Source organism: Sapajus apella, unplaced genomic scaffold (genome assembly GCF_009761245.1).
Source record: "Sapajus apella isolate SASKATOON/1434 unplaced genomic scaffold, GSC_monkey_1.0 scaffold2, whole genome shotgun sequence".
Classification (NCBI taxonomy): domain Eukaryota; kingdom Metazoa; phylum Chordata; class Mammalia; order Primates; family Cebidae; genus Sapajus; species Sapajus apella.
The window spans coordinates 39,388,035-39,403,263 of NW_022436942.1; the positions used below are offsets into that span (position 1 = coordinate 39,388,035).

Consider the following 15,229-nt stretch of genomic DNA (forward strand, 5'->3'; position numbering starts at 1 on the left):
CTTAAGCCAAAACTAGGCTATTCACAGCTATATAGTCGACTTCCGCTTTTTATTTTGTTTTGTTTTTAAATGAGATGCCAATGTTTCCCACTCGCGTTCTCCTTCATCGCCCTTCCCTTTCCTCCCTTCTTCCATGCAGAATGCAATTCTCCTCCACATTTCAATGTTTTGGGACTTGCCTCTCACTCCTTTCCCTTCCCAAGGCTGCCTGTCTGTCTCCATGGAAACCATCGCTTAATTAACCCAACGCAGGGAGAGCGCATTACTGGCCCAAATGAAAGCCGCCAGAACAGCTGCAGCAAGAGCTGGAGCAGAGAGAGAGAAGGAGGCTGAAAGGAGGCAGGCTGCGAGGTGGGCTGTAGCGCAGGCAGGAATCCTGGGCAGCCTGGGCCGCCTCACCCCAAGCAGCGCCAGCACCTCCCGGACAAGTTGCCCCGGCACGCGAAACTGCCAAAGCACAGGCGCCGGGCGCCTGCAGGTCGGGGGCTGGGGCCAGACGTGGGTCAGGGCGGATTGCAGGAGCTCCGCGGCACCTGAGACTTCTCAGCCGGGCATCCCCTGCACTTTGACTTCTTCCAGGTGTCTGCTCTTTCCTTCTTTCTCCACCAGTCGAACTATTGTTTAAACCTCCTTTGGTTTATCCTCTGCCTCTCTCTCCCCATTTCAAAAGTTGGCGCTTTTTGACTCTAAAACAGTGCGCGTCAGGGCAAGGGGTCTTTACGCACACCCAGGGCAAACACAGTGACTCACAGAACTGAATTTGAGTGGGGTTTTGGACTTAAAGAGCAGGCATTCAGGAGCTTTCCACTTTCGCATTTTTATTATGGCACACAGCCTTCAAAATTCTAGTTTACGCTTAGGTTTAAGGAGGAAATTAATATCACAGCCCTAGGGATAAAACACCTCAGGTTGTTTGGCAAAATGGGCAAGGTTAAAGCTTTGTAGTTTTGTGGAAAAGTCTGGATTTAATTATTAGGCATTTATTTTTAACTGGATTCCATTTTATCTGAATTGAACACCTGCTTAATAAGAACTAAAGAGGATTCTATAGGAAGAAACTTGCTTTAGAGTGAGGTTTAAGGAGCTTTAAAATTGATCCTGGGGACCTGTTTACTATTAAAATGGTATTTTCAGTTTTAAAAACATATATAAAATACAGGAGTATTCTTTTATTCTTTGTACCTTAAGTTGAATATAAAAGTTTTTAGGTCCTCGGGTCTCCACGTTTCTATGAAATGCTAGGCAAGTTTTTTAGAGGAATATATTTAAAAAATAAATTGAGTTCAAATGAATATTGAACGTTTTTTCTATTTAAGTTTCAGTTTCATCAGCAGTATTGTGAAATATTTTTCATTATGATGGTGTAATTTTAAAATGTAAGGAATTAGTTCCAAAGAAGCAGCAGTTGCGTAGGTGTTCTAGATTTCCATTAATTGAGGTTAAATACTTTCACACAATGAGATGTAATTTTGTCTAATTGCCTGGTAATTCATTTTATTTCCAACACCTCCTTTATACTTAATTAAAGCAGTTTCTAGAAACAAGTTGTTATTTGTTGGAAAGTACCAATGTTTCCAATTTTATTTAGTGGAAAAATTATGCAGCACTCACTTATTAATGCCTTAACAGTTAATTGGATGAGCAGTCACTCTAAATTGAAAAGATGTGACATTAAAATGATATACCTACACTCAATTTAAAAAATGTCCAATAGTTTAGTTTTGAAGTTAAAAATATACATATTCAACTGAACTGCATACACTTTACTTTCCAGATGGAGAAATTAATTATTCTACTGCTCTGGTTACAATATGTTGTTAAGGTAAGACATTTTTGAGTGCACCCTCTTTGGAATAATTAGCTAACGGGCAGGATGTGATTGCATTGAGTCTATCATTCTGGAAAATGAGGAGTATATTGAAGTAAAATAATCCTAAATATCGGATACAGAAAGAAAAAAAGTTTTCTTTACTAGGTGTCACTCACATATGTATTTTTATTGTTTAAAAATTGTGTCTTGGATGATCATAGAGATAAGTCAGAATCTAGAAAAAAGGGTATAATAGCGCATTTCAGGGTCGTTTTTGGTAGGAATTTTGAGGAATAGTAGGAATATTACTCTCCTGAGAGTTGAAGTCTTTTTTGTCATTGAGGGAGCGTTAAGGGTCCCTGAACCTGTGGTGTATCGTACTTTGTTTGCTAATATTTTCATTACATATAAATGAAATGAGGGTCTAAAATGACCCAGTGTCAAACACTTTGTACCCACATGTATTTTCTTTGCAAATGTGTTGTCAAGAATGTCTGCGAAGTAATTCCATTTTGTAGACATTATCACCAATGTTTACAATTGGAATTCCAGGAGGATTTGCTGTGTTTTTCCTGTGACTTTGGGTCTCTTCCCCTTCCCTGAACCCAGGGACACATGTTTCCTAGTTCGAGAGTCATGGATCTTAAATTTCCATGTTCTTATTTTATTTGCTTTACATTTTCAAAGTTATAAATAGAATAACTGACAGAGTAATTCATGTGTAGACACTGACACCACTGAAATGTTTTAAAATTATAATTTGGTATATTTCAGGTGTCATTTTAATAAATCTGTTTATAAAAGAACAACGAAGAGTACATTTTTACTGGTTTTTACAGTTTCTTCTCATTTCCATTTTAGATCTCAAAAAATTTTCATTATAAACCAATGAATAAGCAAACAACAGAAGTTTTTATTGAGTGGGATGAATTTCCTAAGGGAGGAAATCCTGAATTTTATTTTTTAAAATATCAACTTGTTAATGATTTTGCTCAAGAAGTAAGAAACCTTTTCTTGGTTCTGATAACAAGTAAGCGTAATGTAAATCTGTTGTTACCAAATACCACATGTTAAATAGGATCCTAATAGTTATCAGGGTTTCTTATTTTATTAATATATAAAATGCTAGCATTTTATGAAATATCTTCAATAAGTAGTTGATCAAACTAGTATTTAACTTTTTCATAGGAATGACTGTCTTTTTAGAATTTATATACCAAAGGAGAGTAATTATTTAAAAAATAATATCTTTTATATAGAAATAAACATTTCATGTATATGTTTATATTCTGTATTGAAAAACTGCTTCTTATGAAGGAGATATACAAAAGTCAAATTTTTATTTAATGTGAGTGGCATAGAGATAATGTTGAATAAACATTTTTTAAGCAGATGAATCTAATTATTTACAGAATGTAAAAAGTATTCTTACAGACTCACAAAGGCATCAAAAATTAATAACAGTAGAGGAAAATGAAGACTATCACATCATTTTGCAGTCCATGAGATATGGACAAATTTTAAGTGAAAAGTTATTTCAAACTCGTAAGTAATATATATGTTGATCAATTATGTCAACTGTATTATCTATTATAAAAGGTAAAATTTTCATTACCAGATAATTTGAATTTTACAGTATTTAACAGGTATATAATGGTACCGTAAAATTATAATAGTATTATTTTTACATAATATAAATCTCAGAATTTAAAAAAAATGATAAACAAAGGTAAGAAATTAGTTTTCAATTTTGGTATTTTATGTGTACTAGTATGAATGGATAGGTATGATGGAGATTTTAAATGTTAGCTAGATTATGTAAAAAGTGTAATGTGGCTCTGTAATCTAATGCATTCATTCTATATAGAGTAGAAGAAACTCCCATATAGCCTAGAAAATATTTTATAGGTAGATAATATGTTTTCCCATCTTGTAATCTTGTAACTGTGTTTCATTCAATTTTATTTGAATCTGTACTAACCATTCTCCCTGACTTTTTAGATGGAATCTCAGCTAGCAATATTAAAACAATAGCAACAAGTACAAGTGTTTCTTTTAACTGGAGCATGCCCTTTTCCAAAGACATATCAGTGTCAATATCTTTTAATAATTCTTCACAAGTTATGCAAAATAATGTTATGGTTTTTGAGTGGGGTAATTTAAAACCTGCATCTTTATATGCTTTCACATTTGAATTCAAACAGTTACACTTGGATTTCATAAACATATTTCAGAGACTGGATGTTCAAGTTGAAACAGGTATAGATATATTTGGTTCATCATTAATTATATATTTATTATGTATTTTGTAGATAAGTTGGCAGTTGTATTGTTCTTTTTGAAAGGATAAATCACCGCAGACTGCTTGTAAACAAAATTAGCATAGTTTCCTTTTTTTGACTGTATCATTCTGGTATCTGACTGATTACTGAATAAGCTGGACTTAGAAGAGTAATGGTAGAAACCAACTTACCAACTTTATTTTCTTCCCAGCACTCCCTTTAAACTGTACTGAGTGGGTCTCTTTTTCTTAACTCTGACAATGGGTCATACAAATTCCATAGCATTTTAGGTTACTTTAATGAATCAACAAACAGTAAGATTTTCAGGTATTAAAAGATCCATTACAATATATTACAAACACACTGATCTTTCATCCCATTTAAAGCTTCTCTATTACTCATCTATGATCAGACCTGAGCAAAATTAGGAAAAGTTTCAGGGAAAGGTGAATGTGTTCCATTCTGGGGGTCTTCCTAGTTTCATGTCTTTCCTCCATAGGTGGGAACAGGTAGAAGGGGACAGAATCATATAGCTGATGAGGGCAAGACACTCTTTGTGACAGTCTGGGAGTCCCATTTTAATATCCCCTAAAGGAATAGTAAAAAAGACAAAATATATTTTACAAGTGAAGTATGGAAACACTCAAATAGTAAGAAAAAATACAATAAGGTAATTAAGCATCCTATCTCCTGTGGGGGTAAAAAAAAAGACGAAGATCTTCAGAAGATCCTTCTCACATATTCCGACTATGTTGGGTTGAGGCACTGGTAGAGTATCAGTGTGAATTGATGTGCAGTATCTTCTCTGAACAGGCTGCTATTTTCTCCAGTCTTTCTGTGGTGCATGATCTGTGGTGCATGAAAGCTAAGTAGCATTCTAGCTTTTTCTGGAAGGTAAACACTTTCAAAGTCAATTATCGGAGAGCAGAATTCTTAGCAAGCATTGTGTCTAGTACTCCAAAATAAAAAGAAACCTAAAATATGATAAAAAGTTTGCTACCAGTACAAAAGTAAGGGAGAGGAAAGGCAAGCTAAAGTAAGGTTTTCCTTAGAAAAACATTTGTGTTTTAAAAAAATTTTAGTGAAGTTATAATTGGACAATAATTCTGTGTAATTCTTAAAGCTATTTTAAAAACTATTAACTGGTGGTAATTCATTTGCTACTTGATTAATAAACACAGCTTTAGTGTTTTTATTGGCTTGAGAGTAGTACAGGGAAGATGTACACTTAATACTATGAGGTTTTCATAATTAATTTGTATACATGTTAATAAATATAATTATGAAATGTTATATTACTGAATTCATCTTTAACAGGACATTTTTCTTTTGGTAGGATCATGTTCACAAGGATGGGCAGCATTAAAAAATAACTGTTATAGAATTAGCAAGGAAAGAAAGCCATGGAATATAGCCCAGCAACATTGTGAATTATCCTTAAGTTCTGCACACCTTGTGGATATAAAAAATAAAGAGGAAAAAAATTTTATATTTTCATATCTCAGGTCAAACAAGTAATAATATGGACTGGTCTTAATGATGTGAAGGTCAGTAAATAGAAAGAAATACATATATTGTGACAAATGAAACTTTATTATCTATATTCATTCATGCATTGTTTATTCATTAATTTCTTTAATAATTCAATACAGTTTCTCTTTCTATTGGTACTCCATTTTAATATATTTTATAGGCATCTTTTTTTAAACCTAATTTTGTTTTAATTTTGGTATTCCCCAGACTATATCTAAGTTCATTTGAATGATCTCATCCATTTCTTCACTCAATTTACCACCTAAACCAATTATTCCTAAATTCTTTGTCTAGTCTCCTTTTATGAGTCCAGGCATATATCTAATTTTCTTCTGATCATTCCTCTGGTACTTCTTGCAGACACTGTAACATTGCCAAGACTGAGCTTACGTTCTCCCTCCAATCAAACCTGTTTCACTTCCTTTATTTTTCACCTCTGCGAACAGTACAATTATATGAACCCCCAAAACATGAAAAATGTTTTCCATTTTCTTCTTTTTACTCCACACATAAGACTTGTGAAGCTCAATTTACTAAAAGCAATACAGAAAGATCTTGTGATTTTATTTAACACTAGTGAAATAACACTTTGGAATGTCTCATGAAACTTCATTTGGTCAGCATTTTATAGAAAAACCCAAGACCTAACATAGTCATCTCTGTCTAGTCTGTGTTTTATTCTTGACGATCTATTGGCTTTTATTTCCTGGCACTCAAAGATAAATCTATTCTCTATGAGATATCCTTATCTATAGTGATCTCAGGCAGATCCTACCAATTTGATAGCAACTTTCCTGTGGAGCTTTGCATAAGCTTGGGAAAACCCCTAGGAATCTTTAACTGCGTTTAAAAGTTATTCTTTTGAGTTTTCTTTATCTTTTAATAGGCAATGAATAAAGTTCTAATAAAGATCCTTTGAAGCCCAATTCATCTTAGACATCTCAGACTCTCTCTCTCAGTATGTCAGTCTCTTTTGTAAGTAGACCCCTTAATGTGTATATAGTGTTTCCTATTGTTAGCATAATATATCAGGAAATTGGGGCACAGGGATATTCAGTTGCCTATATGGACATGCATCAGATGCTACCCTTAACCACAATATTTTGAGGTTGACATCAAAGTTACCTCCTACATCATAATCCCCATGGTAGGTTCAGAAAGTAATCAATCCTTTAAGTAAATCTGTGCTGAGTAAGTTAAAATTTGTTACTGGACTTCAAGGATAAAGAGTATGTCTTATTCAGCATTCCATTCCTAGTTTCAAATTGGGATTTGGTACTCGGCAAGAACCTAATGAATGAAAGATTAATAGTCTCTTTCTTCCATTTTGGGAGGCCTGCATAGGTAACGTTTATTTAGTTCTCACAACCGTATAGTTGTAAGGTGCTATCATTATTCCCATTTTATACAAGGAAAACAGATCTTTGAGAGATCCTGGGGCACATAACTTATCAATACCCATTCCAGGCCTTGAACCTGTATCTGTCTGACCAACTCTCATGCCCTAATCATTTGAAATACTGTCTTTGATTCTATGCCTATTTTTAAACTGTAGCAATACATATGCAATAAAGCAGACTTTTATGGCATTTCTTCATTGTTAGGTGGAATTCGAATGTACCATTTTAAAGCTCTTTAAAATGTCCAGAGGAAACAGGTCTCTTTAATTCTCATCCATACAGCTAGGTTGGCACTGCGCTTGATTTTTGGGGGATGGTCTGATAACCAAAATACAGACATAGTATCTGTTTTCATGGTGTTCATTATCTCTATAAGTACTACATTTATTTTTTAAGGAGCTGTTATGTGTTTGGTGTATTACAAACATACTCTCTAAACCTATTGAAAATGATGCAAAGTAGTCGTGATTATTTCCATTGCACAGGTGAGAAAGTTTAGTTTCTAAGATTAGTAATTGCCCAAGAGTAGATAATAAGTGGCAGAAATATCATTAGGATGCAGGAGAATTGGGTCAAAGCGTAGACTTTTCTTTTTCGCCACCCCTTTCAAGGAGGGTAGATATGTGACTATCTAGAGAGGTATTTATTACTTGTGAAAATTGGGTTGGTGACGTTCACCAAGGACATCCTTTAGCAGGAAGGTATCAACAACCTCTCGTGATGCATGTAATTTATTTGATGATTTCAAATGAAATAACTAACATTTAATGAATAATTTCTCTGTGCCTCATTGTGTTGAGCCTTTGAATGTACTGCCTCTTTAACCATTACAACAACCGTGAGATGTAGGTTCTATTATTATACTCATTTTACAGATGAGAAAATAGAGGCTTATTGTGAGATTTGCAATTTGCCCGAAGATGTATGGCTAATGAGTGAATGAAAGTGAACTCTGTCTCTAGCTTCTTCTTCTTTTTTCTTTTTAATTTTTTTTGAAATGGGTCTTGCTCTGTCCCCTAGGCTGAAGTGCAGTGGCTGAAGCAGAGATCACTGCAGCCTTCAACTCCTGGGCTTAAGTAATCTTTCTGCCTCAGCCTCCCAAGTAGCTGGAATTACAGGCATGAGCAACTGGCCTGGCTTCAGCTACTTTATCATGAAGGAAATCTACATAAAAATATTAAGGGATTGATGATTTTTAAATCTTAAAAAATTTTATAATAAAGTTATGACTAAAATTTTCAAATATACATATTTAAAATGCAGTGATTGAAGATAATGGACTTTTCCTTTTAATTGGCTTAATTTTTTCATTTTATTACAGAAAGAAGGTCTTCTTACATGGGCAGACGGATCATCTTTTGGCCTTAAGAAAAATGAAATCTTTTCTTTTTCATTGCTAGCCAAGAATGAAACACATTGCTACATTTTACAGCAAAATCCAACTGGATCAAACTATTTCTTTACAAGATTTTTTGTCATGTTCCACTGCCATATGTTTGTGAATATGAATGTAATTATTTTTATTACTTTCTTATATTCGTGTATCTTTTTATTATTTAATATTTATTTCATTATTTTCATTATGGAATCATAATTTCTAATTAAAAATCATTCTCTTTCCTATTTTTTCAGCACCTTCTCTGCAAGAAAGCTTTTTGTTTTATCTAAAGGATGTTGGAACAACAGAAGTTGTATTTAGTTGGAATAATTTGAAGTTTTGGAATAATTTGAATAAGTGGGTGAAGTTGGGATATAAGATTATCATTACATATTCTTTAGATTATACAAAAGAGCAACATTTTGAAAGCATGCCCCCAAATACTACAGAAAAAACAATTACCCAACTGTTCCCTGGTCACATTTATAGATTTTTACTCTTTGCAATAAATGAATGGGAGACAAAGACTACTTTAAGTCCAATATTCACTGTAGAAACACGTAAGTAACAAGACATCTGAAAACACAATTTTTAAAAATTTTAATACTGTCATTGGCAGATATTTTATGAGGGTCTGGTGTTTTCTCATATAACTCTGAACCCACTTCTATATTTGATGATTTTAGGCTGTGTGCGATGGCTCATGCCAGCACTTCAGGAGACTGAGGCAGGTGATTGCCTGAGGTCAGGAGTTCAAGACCAGCCTGCCTAACGTGGTGAAACCCTGTCTCTACTAAAAATACAAAAATTAGCCAAGGGTGGTGGTGCATGCCTGTAGACCCAGATACTTGGGAGGCTGAACCAGGAGGCAGAGGTTGCAGTGAGCCAAGATTACACCACTGCACTCCAGCCTGGGTGAGAGAGCAAGACTCTGTCTTAAAAAAAAAAAAAATAATTTATAATGAATGTGTTTATGTGTTGGTTTTTCTGTTAAGCTACAAACCCCAGGAGGAAAGAAACTATGTCTTATTTGTTTTATAGTACCAGCTAGACTAGTGCCTGTCTCATAGGAGATGATCAATAAGTTTTTATGGAACTGAATTTCCAATATTATGGAATTTTCAATTTTATGGAGCTGAGAGCAGGAAAGGAACAGCTATGTATCCCTGTCTTTAATAGGCTCACACTGGAGAGAATTGGTAAATTAAAAGTAAACAAAACTATACAGCAAAATAATAAACTAAATATCCAACCAGTAGTGCATTTAAAAAATACTGACTTGGATTCATACAGTAGATGACAGGAGAAGACTCATGACAAGGAGAGGCTTAGAGTCAAACTTGAAGGAATAAAAAGCATGTTGTGAGCAGAAGTGCAGAGATAAGAATTTGTGGAAGAAGACTTGTGCAGATTGACAAAAGAATTTACTTGGGTGTGAAGGTAAAATCAGTGTGGGAGGTAGATGGTGCCAGATTTGGGAATGCCAGGGGTATCTGTCTCAGATACTTGGGTTTGACCTTAAAAGCAATGGAAATCCATTAAGATTATAGTTTCTAACATTTGTTTTACATTTTACAAAGCACTTTCAATGGATTATCTCATTCAGTCCTTGCCTCAACCCTGGGAGTAGCTATATAGAAATGAGAAAACGAAACTTCCAGAATGTTAAGTAAACTGACTAGAGTAACATGCTTTGTTAAGCAACAAAGCCACACAAGAACCCAAATCATCTTATTGTAACTCTTGAGCTGTTGCTCCTAGAAAAAGAATCAATAATGTGTTAGTACATATATATTGAGGAATGGGGGATGAATATAGGTTTGAGGCCATGTGCAAGGTACTATATTAAGAAAAGTAATCTGGAAGCATTCATTAGGACAATCACTGGCACTGGATGAAATGGTTAGAGTAGGGAAACATTTCTATAAGAGGATGAGTGCCTGTGTAGCAGTGATAATGAGAATGAAGGGTGAATAACAAAGTTTCTGCCCTCTAACCTGACAAGGCAGAAGAGGTAATATAATGTGTGATCACTGAATGCCATACATGCCGTTTTGGTGGTAAGGATAGTAATATAATTATTGAACAACAGCACGTGTCAAACACTGTGCCGAGTGTTTTACATTCTTCATCTCATTTAATCTTCACGAAAGCTTTACGAGGTACCTACTGATATAATTCCTGCTTTACAGTCGAAGAAGGTAGGTAATTTTCTCAGGGAGTGAAACTTGAAAGTGGAAGAGCCAGGACTGAAGCCCAGTGTTTGTTTCCTTTCCAAGCTAGAGTATCTGGAAATACTGAAAATTGAGAGATTATTCTGCCAAATCATGTCACTAATACAATGTATTTTTTGGATGTTTTTATTTCCCAGGCCCTTTGTCAGCCCAAAATTTCAGAGTGACACGTGTTACCCCAACAGAAATATTTTTACACTGGGATCCTCCAGAGCCTGTATTTTTTCATCATTACCTTGTTACTGTTTTGGATGTTGAAAACAATACATCAGAAGAGGTGTTTGTTGAGAAACACAACACAGCAACAATAATTGGACATCTTAAGCCTTTTCATCATTATCTAGTATATCTATTCAGTGTAGCAGAAAGAGGAACTTTAAGTTGCTTGGAAAAACCACTTTCAGTCATTACAGGTAAGCATGGCTGTGTGTTGCCTTTTACTCAAAAACATCTAAACTGATAGTTTCTGTTTATATTTCACTGTTATACAATATTTCCTTATAACAAGCCTGCACACTTACCCCAAAATCTAAAATGATAATAAATAGTATAAACTGCATATTTCAAAGTATAATTTTGCTAATATTTTACTATGTTAATTCTTCACAAGTACAAATAAAGTTGAACATGTTTTTGAATGTTGAATCACAATTCTAAGCATGTATTCAAAATACTAAATTTATTTAAATTTACATGAATTCTTTAATTATTCCAATCTGCATTTTTTTTCTACCGAAGTCCCAGAAGACATATTCTTTGTCATAGCCTTAGGTGGAAAATAAATTTATCTTTATTTATCATAAGATAAACAAATTATCATATGAATATTAGTTCACCAAATTCTTTTTAGTAACACTAGACCCAACGAACAGGTCTGCATATTTTAATCAGTTGTACAGTACTTGGTTCATTATTTTCTCACACAGTGTAATGTGTTGACCTCTAGGGGGCAGTCTCATCATGGCATTTTTGACAAATGTATTTCTACCCTCCTCTTAACCTCCACATAGCAGTTTTTGAATCTTTGTCTGGAACATAATCATTAAAGTAATCGATTGTTTAATTAATAATTCTATTTATTCCCTAAAATATAAAAGTATTTTTTAAAAGATAAGACATTTTCTTACAAAACAATGCAAAGCTAAGCACATTTTGGCAGTATATCCTTGTAAGTGTAGTGTGTGTTGTTTGTGTATTTGTCATGCTGTTGCAAAGTTCTTTGGAATTTCAACAGCCAAAATTAAAACACCCTATGGCTGAAGTAGGTAGAATGAAAAATCTTCATGTGCACAGCCGTAGATTAATTAACCTTCCTATACTTATTGGGAATATTTAAGATTCTTTGAAAATAATAACAATAATAGATACAATTTAATGCTTACTAAAAGCCAGTGCTTAACATACAAGTATTCAGTATTGCAAATTCTAGTAAAAATATTTTTCCAATTGGATACTAGGTAGCAGATGTTTTCTCTTCCCCAAGCTCAGACAAAGTATCCTTCCATTGGCAAATGATTGTTTGGTTGGGTCATTCACACTTTAGGAAGGCACTTTCATTTTTAATTGACAGATGGACTAGGAGGATTTTTCACATATCTATTAATTTTGAAGTCGACTTAAAATCTTCTAGGACTTATACCTATTTATTTCATAAAAGGTACAGTGTGAGTCTGCATTATTAATTTTTTGGGTCATTTACTGTGTATATTTACTGTAAGCTGATAAACCAGTGCATGTCCAGGATTTAGTAATCCAGTGTTACTTTACTCTCTTAAGCTTGAGGCAATATTCTTTTTTCCCAAAGAATATTTGTTATTCGTCATTCACTCAATGAATTATTTTTCAGTATTAAGAATTGAGCTAGGCACTAGAGATACAATGATGAAGAAGACCTAGTCTCAGTAGATTTATGCACTAATGAAATGAGACAAATAAGTTAACAGTGATAGCGCTGCATTATAATTACCATTATAGCAGTTATGCTCTGGATACTATAGGAACGTAGAGAGGAATCAATTAGCCCAAACTCAGGGTGCAGATTGTCATGGGTAAGTGATGTGCTTAATCATAAAGGAGTAGAAATTAGCCAGCAGGTGGCAGTAGGGAGGGAGAAGGATGCTGCAAGTAGAACAAACGGAATGTGCGTAGGCAAAGGCCAGAGAAAAAGCATTTCTAAGCAGACCTAGAAAAGCTAGAGGAGGCTTTTTTCTTTTAAAATTTATTTATTATACTTTAAGCTCTGGGGTACTTGTGCAGATCATACAGGTTTGTTATATAGGTATACATGTGCCATGATGGTGGTTGCCTGCGTCCATAGTCCCATCATCTACATTAGATATTGCCTATTTCTGGCTGGCTGTGGTGGCTCACGCCTGTAATCTCAGCACTTTGGGAGGCCGAGGCAGGTGGATCACCTGAGGTTGGGAGTTCGAGAACAGCCTGGCCAACACAGTAAAATCTGTTTCTACTAAAAATCCAAAAATTAGCCTGGTGGTGGTGTACATCTTTAATCCTAGCTACTCAGGAGTCTGAGGCAGGAAAATTGTTTGAACCTGGGAGGTGGAGGTTGTAGTGAGCCGAGATCGTGCCATTGCACTCCAGCCTGGGTGACAGAGTGAAACTCTGTCATAAATAAATAAATGATGTTTCCATGTTTTTTCTTAAATATGATTAATTAACTCAAGTAATCATTAAGCAGTTACTAGGGAGGGAGAAAAAATAATATTTGTAAATTGAATACATAAATACAATAAATATATGTAGATTGTGTTAAATACTAGGAGGAGAAAGGAAAGTGATGCAATAGAGAGTAGTTGAAAATGGATGGTGCGTTCTACTGTAAATGGGCTGCAATGGAAGGAGGTTAAATTTGAATGGAGGCCAAAGGATAAGAAGGAGCTGGCATGGGGCAGGAGAAAGGGTACTCCAGGCATGAACACAAGCATAAAGAATGCAAGACAGGAAAAGAGCTTAGTGCATTTAAGAATAAAAGAGGAGTGTATGTGGGTGCATCTAATCAGAAGGGAGAAAAGTAGAAAGAAATGATCTTGGAAAGGCACTCAGGGGTGAGATCACATAGATCCAGTAGGCTATGCTTTTGAGTTTGTTCTGAGGGAAATGGGAGCCATAAGGGTCTTATGCAGGAGAGTGACAATCTTACCTATGTTTCAAAAATTTCCCTCTTGCCATATGTAAAGAATGAATTGTAAAGCAGCAAGGCTGAAAGCCAAGGAACTAGGTAGGATGATATTACAGAAACCCAGGTAAAAGATTATGTTAATCAAGGGTAGGGACAGTGCAGAGGGAAAGGAGGAGACATATTTTATTGTGTGGAAGTAGGAAGTCCAAAATGGGCTGCTTTTGATGAGTGAAGGGGAGAAACTTAGGCCTTTGACTTGAGCAATTTGGGTGCTTGGTGATGACACAGGAAGAGAAAATTCTTGGATCTTACAGGCATTCTAGCTAACAATAAAGGCAGTGTGATTGAAAAAATAAGAATTGGTCCAAAAAATTATGCAATGATAATATCCACACTCAACCAGCACTATGTCTTCCTATTTAACCATCCAAAGACTAAAACTAAATGTACACGTGGAACTTCCATGCTTAAATTTCTAAGAAAAGCTACCTAAAGATCATTATAATATCAAATAGTTATAAAAGAGAAGACTAAGAAAGAGATATTACCATGAAGAATTATTTCATGCCTATAAAACAACCCACTAAATACTTATTGTCATAGCAGAAGGAGTAAACTGTGAAGATGGAAAATGATTTTTCTTCTTAGCTCATTTTTTAGCAGTCTGAGGTTAGAGAATATCCCCATATCATCCCGGGGCCTGTTTTATCTCTCAAAAAATTTGAGATATTGAATACATTATTTCTAAATTTCTTTCCTGATCAAAATCAAAAGCCTTATAATTCTTTGCCTCTAGGGTACTTAGCATATTTCAATCCATCTGCCATCTAAGATATAAACTTGTTTTACCTCTCTTTTTAGACCTCTTGTGAAATCTTGTTCAGCTCCATATCTCCAGCCTAAATAGAGTTCCTAGCTGTATGTAGTTCAACTATTTGTTTTTCAAACTGGTATTCAACATGGATGCAAATTCTATGAAGAATAATAGCATTTTGGGGTTTGTAGTTAGGACAGAGATCTTGCCAGTGCTCTCATGGGACGTATAATTTCCAGCACAGTATCTGTGGTCATTCAGCGCTCTGTAATTTGTTTCCAAAATTTTCCCTGTCATGGACCTAGTCTGCTCTCTAGAACATGACAAAGCAAGTCCACTCTATGGTTCATATGGCAGGCTGCAAATGTTTAGAGACATCCATAAGGTGTTCCTGGTTCCTGTATTTTCTTTCCTTCTGGGTAATTATCTTTAGTTCCTTCAAACACTCTATTATTTCTCATGGGTGTTCTATTCAATTCCTATGCTGGCGATCAGATTTAGCATCACCAGACTATGTATCAGGCAGTATTTTTATTGCCTCAAAATCCTAAAGCAAATATTAATCTGTCCCAAGGTACAGAGGAACAAGTTTTTTGCATGTATTAATTCAACAGGTATTTATTGATAAACATAATTCAC

At 34.8% G+C, this 15,229-nt stretch overlaps 1 protein-coding gene across 1 annotated transcript in view; it reads left to right on the forward strand.

Annotated features, from left to right (window-relative positions):
* The window catches only part of LOC116563811, a 32,871-nt gene extending 20,058 nt beyond the window's left edge, over nucleotides 1-12,813 (forward strand). The window contains exons 3-10 of the mRNA XM_032296559.1: nucleotides 1,775-1,822; nucleotides 2,672-2,809; nucleotides 3,223-3,355; nucleotides 3,812-4,069; nucleotides 5,429-5,639; nucleotides 8,347-8,535; nucleotides 8,658-8,963; nucleotides 10,775-12,813. Of these exons, the coding sequence (XP_032152450.1) occupies nucleotides 1,775-1,822; nucleotides 2,672-2,809; nucleotides 3,223-3,355; nucleotides 3,812-4,069; nucleotides 5,429-5,610 (759 nt within the window). The 3' untranslated portion in view covers nucleotides 5,611-5,639; nucleotides 8,347-8,535; nucleotides 8,658-8,963; nucleotides 10,775-12,813. The remainder of the gene's footprint in view (nucleotides 1-1,774; nucleotides 1,823-2,671; nucleotides 2,810-3,222; nucleotides 3,356-3,811; nucleotides 4,070-5,428; nucleotides 5,640-8,346; nucleotides 8,536-8,657; nucleotides 8,964-10,774) is intronic.
* The last annotated feature ends 2,416 nt before the right edge of the window (nucleotides 12,814-15,229 follow it).